A 21,931-nucleotide genomic window follows, 5' to 3' on the forward strand; every position below is an offset into this window, starting at 1 on the left:
TTTACCTTGCACTTACTGGAGAACAATAGGTACAAAGCTAAGTTAGAGACATTTGTGTCTCTTTTTTTCACAGACTGCCTCAAAACCCAGAACTGAAGTTAAAATTAAAATGGCTTGGTGATAAAAGTTTTTTCCTTCTTTTCTGTTTGTTTTAGAGAAATCAACTCTAGAGCCTACACTTAGACTCTGAAACTTAAAACTTTATTTTGCATTGCTCTTTATAACGCTGAAAAGATCCCATTTGAACTTAGTCTACTCTGTAAACCTTTCAATGGTCTCTGACTAAAAACAATAAAAATCCATCTTGACCCAGGAAATTTGTCTGATTTGTGCCCACTCAGTTTTTCAGTTTGGAACAGGATTCTTACTCCCAATCCAAATAGAAACTGTGGGAAGTGAAAGAGAACCCAGAAAGCCTTTTCTTCCGTGTGAAAAGGCCTGATCCTAAGTGGAGCAGTCAATGAAAGAAAAGGGCTCAAGCTGCAGCCTACAATTTTTTTGTGTGTTTAGTGTGGATGAGGTACAGAAATTACGTAGACCTGTAGACAGACATGGAATAGAAGCTACGAGTACATGCATTCTATTCATAAAGGTTTTCCTATGTACTTTCTAAGCTATGCCATCTGTCCATTCATCTACTTTTTCACCCACATGGATGTAAGCTCACATTTATTGAACACTTTACCATATGCTGCAGCTACTGTTCTAAACGCATTATTTTATTTAATATAACCTTCACAACTCTTTAAGGTCAATTGACGTCCATTTTATAAGTAAGCAAACAAGTTTTCAAGGGCCAAGGAACTTGGCCATGGTCACAGAACCTGTAAGTCACGAAATTGAGCATCAGCTACAAATACCTGATTTGTATTTGTATTCAGTAGCTGGGTTTGTTCTTCCTGCTCTGGTGAAATAAATAAGTAGACATACACTTGAAGACTGGGAAATGCATACTGTTGGTTGGTTCCTCAAGATAAACATTTTTCTAGGTACCATATTTTTTTGATCCAAATCTCCAGCTTTTCTCGAGGGCGGATGGACACATGGAGTGGGGAATTTCTGCCATTAACAAGACTGACGGGAAAAGACAGGGAGGGAGTAAGGTGGGGTCGTGCTTTCTGAAGGTTTCTTGGCGCAGACGAAGGCGCCCGCGGGGGTCTCCCCTCCCGGCAGCCACCGCTAGCGCTGTGGAGCTGTCGTACCGGCAGCAGACCGCCACATCGCCGCGGCCCTCCCCCAGCGCCGGACGGCCCAATCAGCGGCGCGGCCTGGCGCCCCGCCCCTCAGCCGGGGCCATTTAGGCCTTGGGCTGGCCAGCCCCAACACCGCAGTAGTCGCTCAGGCCTCATCCGCCTACGGCCGGAGGAAAGACGGCCACCGCCCCCTCCGCGTCTCCTTCCCTCCTCCCCACGTACGCCGCACCGCCGGTCCGCAGCAGCCCGCGAAGCGCCGCCGCGGGCTTGAGCCCCCGCCGGTCTCCTTCCTCGCCTCTCTGTGTCCGCGGCGGGTCGGCGCGATGCGGCTGGGCCCGAGGCCCGCGGCGCTGGGGCTGCTGCTGCTGTGTGCCGTTACAGCCGGCGCCGGGGACGCCGAGGAGCTGCACTACCCGCAGGGCGAGCACCGCAGCGAATACGACCGTGAGGCTCTGTTGGGCGGCCAGGTGAGGTGGCCAGGCCGGGGGCTGGGAGGGCCGGGCCTCGCACCGCGGCTGCGGCGGGCTTTGTCCCGGGACAAAGAGGGGCGGCCAGACGAGGCCTGGCCCGGGCTGCCTGACAATGGGGTCCGGGCGGGGCGCCTCTCACTCTCAGGGGGACCCCGAGGCCTCTGAGCCTGAGGAAATAGAGCGGCCCAGGAGCTGGAACCCTTCCACCCTTCCGACACGGGGCAGGATCACTGAAGGTGTGTAGGAGGTGGGGGCCTTGGAGAGCAAGTGTGGGTCACCCCAAAACCCTGGACAGGAGAGGCTTCTGGTAGCCTTATTTTTTCCACCATTTTACCGCACTGATGGTAATGCTTTACCCCCCTATGTATTGCTTACCCCCCCAAAGGAAGAAGTCGATGAGTATGTTAAACTTACCCCTGAAGAGCAACACAAAAGACTGAAGTCAATCATAAAGAAAATTGACTTGGACTCAGATGGCTTCCTCACCGAAAGTAAGGACGTCCTACACAACTAACAATGGAGAAATCCCTTTGTAGGAGATAGAAATATAAACATTTTATTAAGCAGGTCTATCTGTTGAGTGTAGATTGCTAGTGTTGCAACAAATGTGAGGTACTGTGACGGGGGGGTGGGGTGGGGGGAACATGTTGAATAGGTTTTATCTGGAAATCTTTAGGCATGGGTTCCAAGTAAAAATCAGTGCTCTCGGTAATATATAAACATCGTGGACGCTACATGGTATGTGTAAGTCATACATTGAGCAAACACCCCGTTTCTCATATGACTTTTATCAATGTCAACAATATGACTTTTAGAGAAATATGTCAAAAACCTATGGTGTTACATGCTGTATTGCTCTTTTGATATATGCTTCATTAGCAATTTAAGAATTTGCTTCTTTTTCATAAGTAGAAAAAGACCTGTTGCATGTAAATTATGTTTATTACAACTTACTACACCTGGTAGGGGCCTTAGAATCATCTTGTCCACCTCTCTTTGTAGAGCTGAAGAAACTGAAGTCCAGAGGGGTAAGTGCCTTTCTTAAATGAGTGGCCAGGATTAGAATCCAGATTTCTTGCTCTTAATTCAGTTTTTAATATCCTTCACTTAAAAAAAATCTGAGGGGCACCTGGTTAAGCATCCAGTTTCGGCTTAGGTCATGATGTTATGGTTCATGGGTTCGAGCCCCACATTGGGCTCTGTGCTGACAGCTCGGAGCCTGGAGCCTGCTTTGGTTTCTGTGTCTCCTTCTCTCACTGCCCCACCCCCACTTACGCTCTGTTTCTCTCTTTTGAAGATAAATAAACTTTTTTTTTTTTTATTTTTTATGAGGAGTACCTGGCTGGCTCAGTTGGTAGAGTTTACTTTAAAAAATTTGCTCTCAGGTAGGTTCTCCAGTCAGAAATGAAATCACAGATTATTAAAAGAATATTAAATTGCTGTGCAACTGTTTCTCTTCATTGCTTAATTCAAGTGGTAAATAAACCCTCTCAACTTTCTAAGTCGATCATCCAAAAAAATTCAGTAGATATTTTGTTATAACTCTTTTTTTTTTTTAAGCTTATTTATTTATTTAGAGAGAAAGAAAGAGAGCATGAGAGGGGAAGAGAGAGGGAGAGAGATAATCCCAAGCAGGCTCTGTGCTGTCAGTGCAGAGCCCTATGTGGACCTCAAACTCACAAACTGTGAGATCATCACCTGAGCAGAAACCAAAGGTTGAATGCTTAACCGACTGAGCCACCCAGGCATCCCATATTTTGCTATAACTCTTATTTAAATGCTTCTCATCGTCTGAAGTCAATCATAAAGAAAATTGCTGGACAGAGAAGTACAAAATAATTGGTAAATTTAAGATGTGTTGTCAGTAAAATTGGTGCCCTCAGAAATATTAAGGTTTTGGGTTCTCTACTTCAAATAAAAACAAAGCTTTGACTCTAGTTGTCCACTAAAAATAGGTCTATCTTTGGTTACACTAGCAAGCACACAGAAAAAGTTGATTTGGAAGACTTTGTGGTACCTATTAGGGCCTAGATATGTTCAAATGTTTAATAGTAAACTTTAAATTTAAAGTTAAAAGGAACTTAGTTCAAATCTTCATTTTACATATGAGAAAACAAAAACTTGGGTGAGTAAACTTACCCTTTATGGCAGAGCTCAAGTGTGAACCCATGTTTCTGGTCCCTTTTCCAATCTGTATTCTATTATGTCATGATGATCTCTTTAAATAAACCAGAAGAAACCCTCATTGTACTTGAAGGACCCTTCAGAGAAGTTTGCTAATTTGCACTGTAAGAGGTAGGACTGGACTCAGGTTCTTGAGAGCCCGAAATTCTGTGGAAGGATTTTGGGCTTTAGAAACAGACATAGGTTTGAATCTGGATTCTGCTTACTGGCTGTGAGTCCTCAATTCCAAATGGCAATTTCTTGAACTGTAAAATAAATTAGATTAGAAACGGAAATGGACAGTGATTAGAATTGCCTTGCTGTGAAGATTAGAGACAACATATGTAGAGGACCTAATATATAATAATTGTTCAGTACATGGTTACCATGATAATTTTTCTGCCCTAATTTAGAGTTTCAGGAGAGACAAAGTGTCTTCACTTTTCTATCCACGTGACCTCCCCCAAACCAGGAGTACCACTCTAAACCAAATGGTATATCACTTTTAAACCAAATGGTGTACTCCTGCTGTCCTTGCAAATATTCATGTTCTTCCCCCACCACTTTTTTTCTGTAATGCAATAGAGTAAATATCTCTGAATAGATTTTTCTAAAGTTGATCTGAACGTGGACATTAGAGATTTAGAAACTTTCTCCCATGTCTTCAGGTACCAAGATAAGACAGAGAGCTGTTGCAAGAGGGCTTAAATCCTGAATGCTACCCATAACTTTTGTTAAAATTTCACCCAGAAGTTTTATGACATGGTTGAAGGACATATACTGTAATAGTGTTTCTCAAACATCGGTCACTTGAATACATTTTCACAATTTAGACCATAGCTACTTGCCATCTGTTACTTCCTTAATATGGTTTTGATTCAACTCAACATGAAATTTATTTTAAAGGGAAACTTTATATTACTTTCATAAATGAAAAACTTATTTCTAATACATATTAAAATAAATAGGTAGTTATTAACATATTTGTACTTCCCAAGAGATCTGTGATAGTTAGCAAAGGTCATCTGCAATTTTGTGGATAATTTTTGAAAGTCAAATACTATTTTAGCTAATTGGTAATTCATTTAACAAATAACTTATTGAGCCAGGCACTTTCTAGGCATTTAGAGTACCTTAATGAACAAAACATACCCAAACTCTACTCAGAGTTTGCATTCTATTTGGATCACATAATATTATATTCTTAGATTCCAAACTGCTCTCACCACCTTCTACTCCTATTTCTATTGAATACAACTAGGCTAATTCTCTCTCAGTATTTGAAAACACTCAGGATTTTTTTCTTTTAGATAAAGTTTAGAAACGTTCACTTCTGTAAATACCAGAATTACCGTCAACGTTCATTGTGTTCTGGGAAATTCTCACAGGTGAACTCAGTTCGTGGATTCAGATGTCTTTCAAACATTATGCTATGCAAGAAGCGAAACAACAGTTTGTTGAATATGACAAAAACGGTGACGGTAGTGTGTCATGGGATGAATACAACATTCAGATGTATGATCGTGTGATTGACTTTGATGAGAACACTGCTCTGGATGACGCAGAAGAGGAGTCTTTTCGGCAGGTGAGTATGCGTGCATGGGCTGTTCCTTTTGATCTATCAGTTCACTTTCCCTTCCTGCATGAATGAGCACAAGAGGTTCTGAGGTTATAGACTGGGATTGCCTTGTCCTCTGGGCAATCACCTGTTCCACTTCAGTGGTCATTTTGATGGCTTCCTTTCTCACCGGATTCAGGACTCTTATTCCGGATTACCTAAATTATCCTTGCATTTTTTTTTCCCAGCTGCATCATTTGTCCTCATTGCTACAGTTGCTTTTTAGTGTATTTTGAATATGAACCTCAGTATTTTATTTTTTGTTATTATTGAACAGTTTTATATCATATTGACTAAGACTAGAGGCCCATTCCCATTTGTAAACAGATAGTTTTATATAAATATTTGAAAAAATTAATTGTAATAAAATACACTTAAAATTTACCATTTTTAAAAAATTTTTTAAATGTTTATTTTTATTTTTGAGAGAGCATGAGCAGGGGAGGGGCAGAGAGACGGGGACAGAGGATCTGAAGCAGGCTCTGCACTGACAGCAGAGAGCCTGATGCGGGACTCGAACTCATAAACCGTGAGATCATGACCTGAACTGAAGCCAGATGCTTAACTGACTGAGCCACCCAGGCACCCCCATTTTAACCATTTTTAAGTGTTCAGTTCAGTAGTGTTAAGTACATTCACATTGTTAATACAACCAATCTCCAGAACTCTTTTCCCCTTGCAAAGCTGAAATTCTAAACCCATAAAACAACAACTCCCCATTCCTCCTCCCCTGGGTCCCTGGCAGTCACCATTGTATTTTCTGTCTTTGAATTTGATTATTCTAGGAACCTCATATAAGCGGAATCATACATATTTTTGTCTTTTTGTGAGTGGCTTACTTCACTTAACATCATGTCCTCATAATGTTGTAGTATGTGTGAGAATTTCCTTTTTAAGACTGAATGATACTCTATCGTATGTATGTACCACATGTATATCCACGGATATATTGTGTGTATATACCACACTTTGTTTATCCATGGACACTTGGGTTGCTTCAACTTTTTGGCTCTTGTGAATAATGTTGCTATGAACATGGGTGTACAAATATCTCTTTGAGATCCTGCTTTTAATTCTTTGGGATATACACCCTGAAATGGAATTGCTGGATTGTGTAGTACTTCTATTTTTAATTTTTTGAAGAACTGTCATATGGTCTTCCATAGAGGCTGTACCATTTAAAGTAACTCATTTTTGAAGATTCAGTGTCACTATAAGTTTTGTCGATTCTCATGGTTTAATTTGTCATAATTAAAATATGTCTTCTTCTAATGCTTTTTTTAAAAAAGTATTTTTTTTAATTTTAAGTTTATTTATTTTGAGAGAGACAGAGATAGAGTGAGCAGGGGAGGAGCAGAGAGAGAGGGAGAGAGAGAGAATCCCAAGCAGGCTCCATGCTGCCAGCTTTAGAGCCTGACTCAGGGCTGGAACTCACAAACCGTAAGATCATGACATGAGCCGAAAGCAAGAGTCAGTCACTTAACTGACTGAGCCACACAGGTTCTAATGCTTCTTAAACAGAGGTGAGGAAGACAATTTTTATTTAGGAGTTAATAAGAACTTTTAGTTATTAATTTGTATGAACTTTAACACAAAGGAAAATAAGCTTAAGAAATTGCTATTTCAATATGAACTTTTATATTTCAAAGGTAACTCTAAAGACTTTTTTTTAATAGATAGTTTTTTCTATGTGGAAAAAATAAACCCGGGGGCACCTGGGTGACTCAGTCAGTTAAGTGTACAACTCTTGATCTCAGAGTCCTGAGTTCAAGTCCTGTGTTAGGGACCCAGCATGGAGCCTATTTAACAAATAAATGAGGGGCGCCTGGGTGGCTCAGTCCGTTAAGCGTCTGACTTCAGCTCAGGTCATGATCTCACGGTCCGGTCCGTGGGTTCAAGCCCCGCAATGGGCTCTGTGCTGACCGCTCAGAGCCTGGAGCCTGTTTCGGATTCTGTGTCTCCCTCTCTCTCTGACCCTCCCCCATTCATGCTCTGTCTCTCTCTGTCTCAAAAATAAATAAATGTTAAAAAAAAAAATTTTTTTTTAAATAAATGAATAAACAAAGTAACTGATTCAATTAAACCAAACACCTTGTTGCAAATTATTACATCCCAAAATATTAGTCAAGGATACTTGGATAACATTTGAGCCTCTTCCATTCTTTAACATTCCATTATGGTGTCTACTTTTTAGGTTTTGTTGTGGCCATATTTATCAGTATACATTCTATTTATTTCAGAATCATATTGGCCACCTGAGCTCTATAGGCCATCACTAACTCAAAGTGGATTGTTTTTTCTGCTAATGATTATGCTATGTATGCCACCAATGTAGAGGTTAAGGGCTTCAGCCTTGGAGCCAGTATGCCTGGCTTCACATCCAGCTGTACAGCTTAATAATTGTGCAGCTTTGGGTAAGCTATTAAACCTCCCTATGCCTCAGTTTCCTCATCTCAAAAAATGAGGATAATAAAAGTATGGAGAGATAGCAATAAATAGTAGCAGTTGGGTAGGTCAACAGAATATTAAACAGTAAACAAAAGAATAATATTTTAGGGGTGCCTGGGTGGCTCAGACGGTTAAGAATATTATTTTAATGTTTATTTTTGAGAGAGAGACAGAGTATGATTGGGGGAGGGGCAGGAGAGAGGGAGACACAGAATCTGAAGCAGGCTCCAGGCTCTGAGCTGTCAGCACAGAGCCTGACGTGGGGCTCGAACTCAGGAACCATGAGATCATGGCCTGAACTGAAGTTTGACACTTAACCGACTGAGCCACCCAGGTGCCCCACAAAAGAGTATTATTGAAGAAAGCATGTGTGATTCACATAGGTTTATATTTAATACATAATTAGCTTTTAAAAATTATTGAAGAATTGGTTAACTATATCACCTTTAGATTAGTTAAGATTCCTTTTCCCTTTTTTCCTCCTTATTTGGGTCTTCATCTTACAGTGGACTACAGAGAGTGGAAATTAGTCTTTTTACTACTTAATGCTAAAAAAAGAAACAAACGATAATGAGATTTGGGATTTGCCTGTCTCCTAGGTATCCTATAGGAATCAATTAATCTTAAAAGTATTGTTTGAGTTCTGAGACTTTTCTAAAACCAAACCATGGAATGATATAATGACTTACCTGCTAGGTAACAAGAGAGAAGTTAAATACAATATTTTAAAATCTTACCAGCATCAGACTATAATTGTGTCTTTTTTTTTCTTTTGGCACCCAAAAGATTTAATAACTATTCCATCAAAACATGAGAAATGTTTATGTGTGGTTTCTTGAGTCTATATTCTTGGAACAGGGTGATTAGTAATATATGGTGTTGAGAAAAAAATCTTCACTTTGAAGGGATACATGACTCATTAATATAACCTACTTAAGAACAGTTTTTCTTTTAAAAAATGTGTGGTTCTGATAATGGGTTCGCCACCAAGGTACTCAGTAAATTTTGATTATAAGACTCTACTTTTTAAGAGTGAATTAGATCTTAATAGTGTAAAGGGATTGATGGATCCCTAAAATGAACACTTCTCAATGGGAGTCCTACTGGTTATTCTTTGACAACCCAGGAATATCTCTGCATGAGGTATTATCTCATGTCTCTCTTCATGTCTCTATATGAAGTTCCATTGATAATACTTTATTAGAATTTGTTATATATAACCCCCTCAAAGTGGATATGGATTATAAAGATGAACTCAGAAACGTATGTATTATTCTTCAAAATAAAAATCAACAAGGATGAAGAATGAATCAGTCTTACTCAAAGTTACAGACTTAACATTATACCATAACTAATCATCAAAAGGAATTGCATATCTAAATAAAATAAAATTTTTCTATATGGAAGCCTATTAAACAAAAATCAATTTGATGCCTGAATTTTATCTTATTTTTAGTAACTTTCCATGTAGAGAATAGAGATAACCTGTAATAATGGCCCTCTAAGGCTGTAAAATGCTTGAAAAAGCATTTCTTTACGTTATGATGAACAATTATAGTCAGTACTTTTAGGCAGGATAATTAAAGTTTGGGCATCTACCTGGCAAAAGTTCAATTGGTCTAACTTTTAAAGCCAGCTGCTGAATGTGCATGTACAAGCAATATTTATGTAAGATAGAATCTGGCACGTGGCTGATCAGAATTTTTAAGACCTAGACTTTTGTTCTGGCATCACAGGTTATATATTTCCTCGTGTAAAATCATTAGTCTACCAAAAGATGGCAGTTTTGTTCTTCACAAGTTTCTGTGACAATATAAAAATAAATGATTATGGTCATTTCTACCTTTTTACTAACTGTATGTAGCACTTTCTACTCTCCACTAAAATACAGTGTTTTTACACAGAAGACTGTTGAGGTTTTATGAAGCTGACAGCCTTTTTTGTTGTAATCTTTTGCCACTTTGGAAAAACAAATCTTCCTGTGTATTGGCTTCTTTAATTTGAGTTGCTCTTAAATTGTTTTCTTCAAATAACCATGAATAAAACTGTTTTTTTAAAAATCTCATTATTTCATTTGATTTTAAAAATCTGAGAAATATGAACAAGAAAACTACTTTCCTTAATTTTTTAAAAAACAATCTGAGCTTGTTGAAAGAGATCCTTTCTTTCCATAGGCAAATTTGGCCAAATTCAGCTCCCGCTGCTGAAACATGGACCTTTTTGCTCCAAACTGAAGGGTTCTTTCATAAGGAAATCTAAGCACTTGGTATTTTGAATAGTAGTTTATTCAAAAAGAACTTGATTGACTCAACAAAGTACCTCAAATTCTTGTCTACTTTTTCCCATGTTAAGCCCCTGAACAGCAAATGTAAATTATTTGGTCTAGTTACATGAAATTAGGAAACATTAAGTTAAAAGCAGCTATTTGGAAACAAGGTTGTTGTTATTTTTTTTTTCTGTCATGATTTAGTAATAACTGGCTAGTAGGATCTGGATGGTTTAAAAGATGAACTCTTTTGGGGAAGAAGTGAACCTCTCCACTGTAAATCAGTCATTTTAAAAGAACTAGTGTTTCAGTAAATGACTGCTACCTAACCTCTATTCTAGAAAACTGAAAAGAGCATTTATTTTCAACAATGAGGTACATATATTAAAAACTTCCAAAATATTTGAAATTGTGTTTTTTTTTTTTCATGTGCTGTTTAATACAGTTTACAGAAAGGAAAGTTTTCCCATAAATTCTCAAAATAGAATTTATGCAGGATTAGCAATATAGCACTATTGGCTTCCAAGGTTCTTGATTACAGAATTCCTTTTGAGAAATGCATTAAAAACAGCCTTGTCTCGGGGCGCCTGGGTGGCGCAGTCGGTTAAGCGTCCGACTTCAGCCAGGTCACGATCTCGCGGTCCGTGGGTTCGAGCCCCGCGTCAGGCTCTGGGCTGATGGCTCGGAGCCTGGAGCCTGTTTCCGATTCTGTGTCTCCCTCTCTCTCTGCCCCTCCCCCGTTCATGCTCTGTCTCTCTCTGTCCCAAAAATAAATAAACGTTGAAAAAAAAATTAAAAAAAAAAAAAACAAAAAAAAAAAACAGCCTTGTCTCTAATAGCTGCTTCTTGATTTACTACTTGTGCATACTTTACAAAAGGAAAAAAAGGAAGATGGTGTGAGAAAGTAAAAAAGTATGTTTACTTAACCTCAAAATAGGTCCGCTTCACCTTTTGATGTGTTTGTACCTGAGTAATTATTAGCACTCTAAAGGGCCTACCAACAATAGACTTTCAAATATTAGATACATATACCAGAAGTATTCTCATAAGAGGACTATTTTTCTAAAATCTGTTAACATTTTTGAAAAGTCATTCCAAGGACCAGAAATTATTTGAAAATGATATATCAAGAATTAATACATAGTCTGAATTTATTGCTTTTGGGGCATTCGGAAAAGTTGAGATTGTTAAAGAAGATAATGTGTAGTACTGTAGAAGAACGGAGGATCAACGTTCAGCATACCAGCTGTATTTCTGACATCTCTCTCAATCATTTAATTTCAGTTTTCTATCAATAATAGTAATATGTAACAGTTTTAAATGCTAAGGTTTACTAATTGCTTGAGAGGGATTCTCATCCCAATTGCTTAATGGAGATTTTTACCCTGATTTTATAGCTGAGGAAACCAGAGAGGTTAAGCAACGTGCTCTTACCACAGCTGGTAAGTGGCATTGCTGGCATTCAGATCTGAGTCTCTGACTCTAGAGTCTGTGTCTCAGTTGCTTCTCATAAATGTTTGTTAATTTGTCTAACCTACCTTCAAAAGGGCAATGTGAAGATAACGTATGAGAATGTACTTCAGATTTCACATAGTATGTATTTTTCAAAGTATGTGTAATGATGTTGTGTGGATGAGACCTTAAATAAATTCAATGTTTAATTTTCAAAGCTTCATTTAAAGGACAAGAAGCGATTTGAGAAAGCGAACCAAGATTCTGGTCCTGGTTTGAACCTTGAAGAATTTATTGCTTTCGAGCATCCTGAAGAAGTTGATTATATGACGGTAAGGAAGTTTTAAGAGAATTCTTGAGTAACCAAAACTTTAAAACCTGTTTTTTTCTAAGTTGTTAAAATGAATCATCTAGCAATGAGAATTTTTAAGAGAACCCAAGATCCAAAGATCTCCCCACTTAAGATGAGAGGTGGGAAGGGATTTCTGCTGATGGGGGAGGAGTGCTGATTAGGAGGGAGAAGGTAAATTTCTGTCAAATGTGAGTGGCATGCTTCCCTTGGCTGTTTTCTCCCTTATAACCACATTACTTTCATTGCCTTCCTTGTCCTTTTGTAGCTTTCACACTTTTCTGTTTTCCAGTATCAGTAGCATCAGTACTTCTATTTAGTTTACGACATCACTTGTAAAAACTTCAGGTCTGGGAAAACTTACCACCTTCGGATCCCTTTTCCTAGGGTGTTGGTGAGGGGTGTAGGTGTAGCCGCTGCTGAATAACATGTTTGCAGCATGAGGAATGATCCCTTTCATCACTTTAATACTTAAAAGAATTACCAGTTCTTCAGAATTTTTGTTGAACTCTAGAATTTAGCTCAACAAACATTGATTGAGTCCCTACTATGACGCGGCAAGCTTCTTGAGAACAGAAACTATTGTAAAGGCTAGTTAACTTTACTATTGTAAAGGCTAATATAACAAATAGCCTTATAAAAAATAGACTAAACATTCAATATTGAGGTCTGTTGCTAGCCTCAGCCTCCAGCTGTGTGGCTTTGTTCTCTGGATATTTCAGGGAGGGAAGATATTTCAAGGAGGGAACATAGCTTTATATTAAATGGGTCATGGCCAAAAACTGCTGCCTTGAATAACAAGGCTGCAGTTAACCTTTTTCTCCATAGCCCAGTGGCAAGACACCATGATTGCGACCACATTTGCCACTGAGGCTTCTGATTTCTCACCTGGCACAAAACACACGACCTAGTTTTAGAACAATGCTGGGCACAATTTGTTTAAGTGCCAAAATTAAGTTAAGACTAGCTAATTGAACCCTAGCATGGCAGGCAGGTATTGATTCTCTGGGGAATAAGGAACAATTGAATTGAAGACTGAGGAGGGGAATAACCAGTGAAAACAATGAAATAATTTGGGCATCATGTGCCACGGCCCCAGAGTACAATGTGGCAATGGAACGAAATAGGCATGAACAACATTTTGAAGAAAACACAGCAAGAATGTTGACTGACTAAATAAGTGTGGGAAGAGAAAGGGAAAGCTAGAGAGGACTGGGAGGTTTTGAGCTTGTATAAAAATGATCAAAACAGTAGTACCATTGACAGAATGGGTTGTGTCAGGACGGGACAGGATATGCCAAGTGGGAGTTGACTCCCACTTACGTGACTGTGGCACATAAGATGTGTGACCAAAAAGTAGTGTCTCATTCAAAGCAGCTTCATTAATTCTTATTTACCTTAATTTGTTTTGGTGTATCCCTTTTTCCATTTAAAGATATATTTGATAAAGGAAAAGGCAGGGTACAAGATCAACTAGATGGTTTTACTTTGGATTAAAAGTTAGAATTTAAAGTACTTTCATTCATGTAGTTCCAAAATTTCCTTTTTTTTTTTTTGTTTTTGTTTTGTTTGAGGGAGAGAGAGAATCCCAAGCAGGTTTAGCCTCATCTCACAACCATGAGATGCCTGAGCTGAAATCAAGAGTCAGATGCTTAACCGACTGAGCCACCCAAGTGCCCCCCAAAATTTCTTTTAATCATGGCAACATTATTGAAATAAGTCCGTTGTCTCCCAAGAGGATTACTTAACTTGTATGGGATTACAGTGATTCTTAACTTGTATGGGATCACAGACTCCTTTAAAAATATGGAGCAACCTGTAGACTATCCCAGAAAAATCACATAGGCTCCTACACACAAAATATGGGATTAAAATTTCAGGAGATTCTCAGATTCTCTAAAACTAATCTTTGGAGATCCAGGTTAAGATCCCCTGATTTCTATATATAAAATCTGTAACATTTGATTTTTAGAAAACTAACAACTTGTATTTAAGTTATTTCATGCAGATGTAAAGGAAGCCTTTGGGTTTGGCTAGAATTAGAGACTTTTGAGAATATGTTTTTGTTACAGTTGTGATGCTAGAATCCAGGTGGAAAGGTGTTTGGGTGGCAGCAGGTCGTGAGGACAAAGTAATAAATGTAACCCATAAGAAGCTAGGCATCAAAGAATCCAGGATGGTAATTAAAGAGTATAGCAAAGTCCTGGGGACTTGAATGTGTTAAAGGCATAGAAGAAGAAGCTGATGAGAAGAGATTGGAGCCTTAGGAGAGGCCAGAGTTAAGAGTGAAAGAAAACACTCAGGAAATGGAAAAGTATGGGAAAAGTCTTCCTAGGAAGAGTGTTGAGGGATTCACCCTAGAGAAAGGGGAAAGATAGCAAATTCCTAAGATTGAAGAGAAGGATGAGAGGAATAGGCATAAAAATAGAGGTAATTAAAGGTGAGGATGCAATGCTGATAAACAGGCATACCTTGGGGCGCCTGGGTGGCTCAGTCAGATGCTTCTGACTTCAGCTCAGGTCATGATCTCACAGTTCATGAGTTCAAGCCCCACATCGGGCTCTGTGCTGTTAGTGTGGAGCCGGTTTAGATCCTCTGTCCCCTTCTCTCCCTTCCCCATTCACGCTGTATCTCTCAGAAGACCTGTACCTTGTTTGGAAAAATGGGAGAGTATTTGGATAGAATTGTAGTCAGGCTCAAAGTGGAATTTTCAAAAAACAGCTTTAGAGTATGTGTTAGGGAAACTGAGGCAGAGACGGACTTCCAAACTGCAGTGAGACCCACTGAAAGGAATAAAATTAATTTATAAGCGTTAGGTTTGTATTTGTATTTGTGTTTCTCTTTCTTTTAGACTTTATGATTCTGGAATAAAGGAGAAAGTGATGTGGGTCTGCTGTACAGGGTGGAGATTGGCAAAGTAAGAAAAGGGTACAAGAAGATACAGGAAGGTAATAAGGGAAGGCCTGAAATAGCTGGCCATTAAACAGGTCACCTTGGGTCAAATGTAACTAGAAAGCGTGTAATCTTTGGGTTAGAGAGGATTGGTTGATAAGAAGCCATGATAAGAATGAGGAGCAGATTCGGGGCAGTTTGGGGTGGATGGGGTAGATTTGGTGGAAGAGGAAGAAAGGAGGTGTAGGTTTATGGGGGACTGACACATTTCACTTAGATCTAGAGGCAGAACACTTCCACGCAAAGGGATCTAAAATGGGGGTTCTTTTGGGTTTGTTAATGGACTAGACGAAAAGTTGAGCTAAAGGAGACCTACGTGATAAGAGGTGTCCTTCTGGAGAAGGAGGGGAATGTGCAGAAAATAGGATTGTGAGTTTAGTGTTCAGGTTGTTTAGGAGGGTGAAGTGGAGTTCTTCTCAATAGCAGAAGCTTAAAGACATTGAATTTAAAACTACTTAATATTTGTGGTTTTATTCCTGCTTCTAAATTCCAGTTTAGAAAGATTGTCTTGCAAGTATGGACAACTGAAATGATTATTCCTAAAGAACTTCTGTACTGGGATGGATTCAGATGGTGGTGGGAAAATTTTGTAACTAATTGTTGTTGTTGTTGTTTATGAACATACAATAGGAATTTGTCATTCAAGAGGCTTTAGAAGAACATGACAAAAATGGTGATGGATTTGTTAGTTTGGAAGAATTTCTTGGTGACTACAGGCGGGATCCAAGTAAGTACCCTGGGATGTGTGGAAGGAGGAAGGAAAAATGGGAATTAAAGAAGAAAGGAATTGGGAGAGAGCCTTACTTTGTTTGAGGTCTGTTTGACAGAGGGAAATGGAACAAGAAGAATTGTGCCTGATTTCTGCTTGTTCTGCCGAGTAAATATAATATAAGCAAAACAGACTCATGGCTTATGTGAGAATGCTATCTCACTTTTAGTTCCACTTGTAGATTCAAAGAGTTTTCTTCCTTTCCAAACAAACGTAACATAATTATCGATTCAAATGGACAAGGAGGTAGAGGTTGATATTTTTAAACAAAATCCTGTACCTTTGCATGTAGATCTTAAAAGAAAAAGAAACAAAATACTATAATTACTGGTATAGACCATGGATGGCGTCTTACTCAGTGTTTGAAATTTGAGGAGTCTGCATATGCAGCTTTTTCTTTTCACAGAGGTCTTTTTGGAATTGTTGCTTCAAAGCATCACTTAGTGTGAATTTCACTTTAAAATTACACGTTACTTTATAAGCACACATGGCAAGCTTTATATAGCCGCATGATGTACATGTAATGTGTACATGGGTACATGTACCCCGCTCAAATGTGGGGAAACTAGATACCAGAACAATTAGCAGCAGTTAACAGACTTAACTTGTTGTGATAATATACATCATTTTAAAAACTCTGAGTGGTGGGGCACCTGGGTGGCTCACTCAGTTAAGTGTCCTACTTTGGCTCAGGTCATGATCTCACAGTTCATGAGTTCTCGTGAGTTTGAGCTCTATGTCAGGCTCTCTGCTGTCAGCAAAGAGCCCGCTTCTGATCCTCTATTCCTCTCCTTCTCTGTCCTTTTCCTGCTCATTCTCTCTCTTTATCTCTCTCCCTCAAAAAAAAAAAAAAAAACAACCTTTAATAAAAAATAAAAACTCTGGGTCATTTAGACCCATGTCACTTTTGAAAATTATATAGTGTATACTTATTTTAGGACTTTTCAGATATGTAGATCTGTTTCTTCAGATATGTAGATCTGTTTTATTGGGCTTCCTTGATGTAGTAAGCTTTAAATTCATTTCCTTTATTCTAGGGATGTACCAAACTTTTTATTGGATACAGGTTCTATTCTTGTGTATGCATACTGTGTTTTATTTTTTTAATTAAGCAGCAAATGAGGATCCAGAGTGGATACTGGTTGAGAAAGATAGATTCCTGAATGATTATGACAAAGATACCGATGGCAGGCTTGACCCCCAAGAGCTGTTGTCTTGGGTAGTACCCAATAATCAAGGAATTGCACAAGAAGAGGTGAGTGTTAAAAAGTGACTATATATTCTCCTCTTCCCCAGATTTAGTGCTATTAATAGAAAAGAAGTTCAAAGCCATAAGCTGAAGAAAGAAGTAATGGAATCATTGTTTCTTTAGGATCCATGCATTGCAATTTCGTGACTTAAATCTGTGAACTGTTTTAGATTGTCAAGGAAGTTAAGATTATATCATGTATTAATTTGATAGTACAGTGAATAGAACAATAAAAGTTTATACTTTACCTATAAGGGCCCAAAGTGGGTTATATTAATTTTGCTTAACTTTGAGGTATCCTGAATTGGATTTGAGTGGGGAGGAGGCAGAACCTAGCAGAAATTAAGAAAGGAGATAGTAAGAGAAGCGGTAGATAGCTTGGTTATAATGTGTAATATTTTGAGATACTGAGATAATAATGAGTATTTGGCACAGCTGAATGATTTTGACAAATCTAATCACATTGAAATGTGAACATCTTGCTGAAAATACTTATACTTGACACCTTTTGGTTTTATTTTGTTTTGTTTTGTTTTGTTTTAAAGGCTCTTCACCTAATTGATGAAATGGATTTGAATAGTGACAGAAAGCTCTCTGAAGCAGAGATTCTGGAGAACCAGGACTTGTTTCTTACCAGTGAAGCTACAGATTATGGCAGACAGCTTCATGATGAGTATTTCTATCACGATGAGCTTTAATCCCTGGGTAGATCTGAGTAGAGTACTGTCTCTTTTATAATTTGTTACCAGCTTTACTTTTGTGATAAAATATTGATGTTATATTTTACACTCAAGTCTTAACACAGTCAAAATGATCTTAAATGTAGGTTGTAATTTTGGCCTGTTAGAAGAACAGAACCAAACCTGGTATTTATTTCAAAATGTATTGAAGGAATAAAACAATATTGTGCCATATGACAACAAAGTCTTTCCTAAATATTCCATCTGTTTAGTACTGTATCGTGGGATATTTGAGTTCTATTTCCATACTTGAAAAAAATGCAGGATTTTAGAGATGCCTGAACAATATTATTTAAATAGTATGTGACTGAGCTATCAGTTTTTCTTTTGTTTTAAGTAGATTTAACTTTGGAACTGACAGAAAGGACATTGTTTTTAGATTTAGCATTTTGTTTTAAAACCTTTAAAGGAACCTTTAGAAGGACTTATACCTCACATTTTAATGTTGAGAAGTTCTGCTTAATTTTAAAATGGTTTCTATAAAGGGTTTTATTGTATGAAATAGAACTATATTTTTGCATATGTATAGATAGTAATTATATTTAATGTGTAACTATAGCATTATGGTGTGTGGAATTTGACATTGTCCAGAACTCTTCATTTTTGACTGATTAAAAATGAAATGTCCTATCTTTTTATATGTTTGTTTGTTTTTCTTTGATCTCCCAGATATTTCACATAGGTTTTGTTATTATACATGATCTCACCTTATTCGTTCTTAGATTTTGGTAGTGAGTGTTCTCAAAACTTAAATTATTCTTGCTACATATTCTTATTTTTTTTCTTCTTTTGATAAAAGAATCAAGTTATAATTGAATGTACACTTGACCTACTTTGGTTGCTATTGTAACAAATGTAGTCTTGCTGTTTTGTGCTAGAAATAACCCTAAGAATTACACAGGTTGAAATCAGTAGTAGAGCTTGTTAGTTATCAGTGATATTGTTTCCATTCTATTGAAATTAAAATCATACTTGGTAAGTATTTGTCAGTTCAACCTCATTCAGGGGATCCATTTATTCACCTTTGTGGGGGGAAAGAAAAGTGACAAGGTGAGGAATTTGTTTTCCTAGCTCTTACCTACAGATAGTCTTCCTTTTGTTTGTTTGTTTTTTTTTTTAATTACTTTGGGGCACTTAGGTGGCTCAGTTGGTGGAATGCCAACGTCGGTTCAGGTCATGATGATCTTGCAGTTCCTGGGTTTGAGCCTCTCATCGGGCTCTGTGCCGACAGCTCAGAGCCTGGAGCCTGCTTTTGGATTCTGGGTCTCCCTCTCTCCGCCCCTCCCCCACTGTCTGTCTCTCAAAAATGAATAAACATTTAAAAACAATTTTTTTAATTACTTTTATTTGTGGGGGAAGAGGTCAGCTACATATTCTGTTAATCTTCTTCCAGACTAAAGTTGTGCCTTCTATGGCACACATAGCAGTCAGGGGGCTTAGCAAGTCCTCAATGAGTATTTGGGAAAGCCTGAAGCTCTTTTTGATAGAATTAACAGCATCTGCCTACCTCTCTGTTGTCCCCATCTTTGCTGATGTGAAGTGTGAATGCAAATTGTAAACTCTTACACCATACTGATAGCTTGCTTACCCTGGTACCTAAAGTATAAGGTTTTCATTTTAACCTACAACACCTATCTGGTGATAGCAGTTTAAGATTTAAAGATACACCATTATCACTCACTTGTCACTTGTCAGCCTTACTGAAGTTGGGATATTAGGAATAACCAGTTTGATTAGCATGATACTATTTGTTTTTGTTATTAGGTTCTTCAAAATCTATATCAGAATTGTTAGATCATTAGATACGGATTTTATTTTTATCTTAATGAGTTAAGAATTAACATTCTAATTTTTTTTTTTTTTTACATTTAATTTTGAGAGAGAGAGAGAGACAGAGCGCAAGCAGGGGAGGGGCAGAGAGTAAAGGAGACACCGAATCTCAAGCAGACTCCAGGCTCAGAGCTGTCAGCACAGAGCCCGACTCAAGGCTTAAACTCATAAACCGTGAGACCATGACCTGAGCTGAAGTCAGCTCAACTCACTGAACTGCCCCGGTGCCCCAAGAATTAACATTCTACATTCAGCCTTGATATCATCACATATAAGAATTTTGGTGATATTATTAGTGTTCAGTAATATCTATTCTCCTTTATTCCTGGCAAGAGGAAAATTACACTTCCCAGCCTCCCTGTAGGTAGACAGTTACCTCTGACCAGTTAAAAGTGAGTGGAAATAGTGTGTGTCACTCTCAGACTGGGCCAGTGACCAACCCATTTCCTTTGCCATGGCATTGTAGAGAAGGCCTCAGGTGACATGGTGGGGCCACAAGATCAAAGAGGCCTTGATTTCTGAGTGACCACATGGAGGTCAGCTGGACCCTCAGTGGACTTTGCATGATCAAAAAATATAAACTTTTACTCTGTTAAGCTGCTGAGATTGTGTGTGTGGTGGTTAAGCCACTGAGATCTTGGGGGAGGGGGATATGTATGTTTAACCACAGCAGAGCCTAGCTTATCCTGAGTGAAAATTTAGTATTAAACAACTGGCTTTTACAGGCAAACGGAGAAAAAGAATCATCTGCTTGAGAAGAGCTTCTATATCTTCTAATAAGTCAAACTAGAAAAATTATTAAAAATTTATTAAAAATTAAAAAATTTAAAAATAAAGCTTTGTTTTTATTTTGATGGAATTAGGAGAATTTGAATTTATCTTTGTAGCATGAGAGTAAAAATGGAATGTGACTTTTTGAATTATTGGCTGCTTCTGGCCAAAGGACTTAATCACTTCCATTGTTTGACTGCAGGTACTACTTCAAAATGAAAAAGTTGACAGGATTTGTACAAATCAATTCTTAGGTGGTTCTGATTGGGCAATTTTACAGGACAGAAAATGGCTGTCTAGTTTGTGATATGAATTTAAAGGAAGCCAGGACACTCAGGGTAAAAGCCATGATGTCATGTTTGGCTTGTTCTTTCCATTGCAGTTTTTTACAGCAGCTTTATTTTTATTTTCCATTTGCAGCTTTATTTTTTACAGCACTTGCAGGTTCACAACAAAATTGAGCACAAGGTACAGTGATTTTTCCATATACTTTCTGCTCCCCATATACAACCAGTCTTCCTGCTCTCAAAATCCTACACTAGGGTGGATATTTGTTACAATCAGTGACCATACAATGACACGATATTATTACTCAAAGACCAAAGATCATGGTTTGCGTTAGGGTTCACGCTTGGTGTTGCACATTCTGTGGATTTGGACAAATATATAATGACATGCATCCACCATTATAGTATCATATAGAGTTGTTTCACTGCCCTAAGAATCATCTGTGCTTCTCCATCCCTAACCCCTGGCAACTACTGAATTTAGTATCTCTAGTTTTGCCTTTTTTAAGAAGTCATATAGTTGGAATCATACAGTATGTGGTCTTTTCAGATTCCTTTACAGTTTTAAATGTAAGAATAAATTTGTGCTGTCCGTTCTCTAAGGTTTTTGTGTAACAATATTTCCTTTTCAGTGAGAAATTTCTACTTAAGCTATGAAATCTTTTTTTCACTTTGGAAAATGGTTTAGGAAAGCCAATTAGAGTGAAAATTTTGATAAAACTATTAACAACTAATTTGCTTTATTTCAACGTTGAGTTTTGTGGAATAAATATTTGGCTAGATTTCCTGGCTGCTATAAATTATTTTTATAACTGATATCAATGAGCATCTCCTACCTAAGGACTTCCAGAGAAGCTACCAAATATATCTCAGTTTTATTTGGAAAAAAGGACTCAATCCAAACACAAAGAAAAACTAATACCTAAAGTTTGCCATATCTTCATTTCAAATTAACCAAAGTTAGTTCATGAGGTATAGAAAGGAAATCATTTGAGTTTATAAAACTATTAAAAATGGTTAAAGAATTATTAGAATATTAGAATATCTTTATAATAAGATAGCCTTTAATCTTGACTTTACATACCTTAAAAAATAAAGTCCTAACTAGTTCTCTGTTCTACAAAGGTATTTTTCATCTCTTCTGAGACCAGGTTCCAATGAACAGAAGGAATCACTGGTTTGCTCTTTTGTACCATTAGCAGTGGTTAGTGACACAGGCAAAGAGGCTATCCCATTACAAGATACACTGAAAACATAAACACGGGTATTTTTGTGCCAGCTACTGGACCGTCAGAACCGATGCCGTGTTGTTCTGTCTATGACAATGACATTATGCAAGTGATTGATTTCCTAAGAATACTCTAATGAAAAACT

The 21,931-nt window shown here is 38.0% G+C and overlaps 1 protein-coding gene across 2 annotated transcripts; it reads left to right on the forward strand.

The window, feature by feature from the left end:
• Positions 1–1,278: 1,278 nt before the first annotated feature.
• Positions 1,279–18,307, forward strand: RCN2 (reticulocalbin 2). 2 transcript variants are annotated; one of them, XM_045448992.1, is made up of 7 exons: positions 1,279–1,660; positions 2,049–2,154; positions 5,215–5,411; positions 11,829–11,942; positions 15,542–15,638; positions 16,796–16,935; positions 17,475–18,307. In XM_045448992.1, the coding sequence occupies exons 1-7, from the start codon at positions 1,517–1,519 to the stop codon at positions 17,625–17,627; spliced, it is 951 nt and encodes a 316-aa protein (XP_045304948.1). In that variant the 5' UTR covers positions 1,279–1,516; the 3' UTR covers positions 17,628–18,307. The 2 variants fall into 2 exon arrangements, with proteins under 2 accessions (XP_045304948.1, XP_045304947.1); XM_045448991.1 differs by having other exon boundaries at positions 1,281–1,660; positions 16,793–16,935.
• The last annotated feature ends 3,624 nt before the right edge of the window (positions 18,308–21,931 follow it).

The sequence above is a fragment of the Leopardus geoffroyi genome, chromosome B3, assembly GCF_018350155.1.
Source record: "Leopardus geoffroyi isolate Oge1 chromosome B3, O.geoffroyi_Oge1_pat1.0, whole genome shotgun sequence".
Lineage (NCBI taxonomy): Eukaryota > Metazoa > Chordata > Mammalia > Carnivora > Felidae > Leopardus > Leopardus geoffroyi.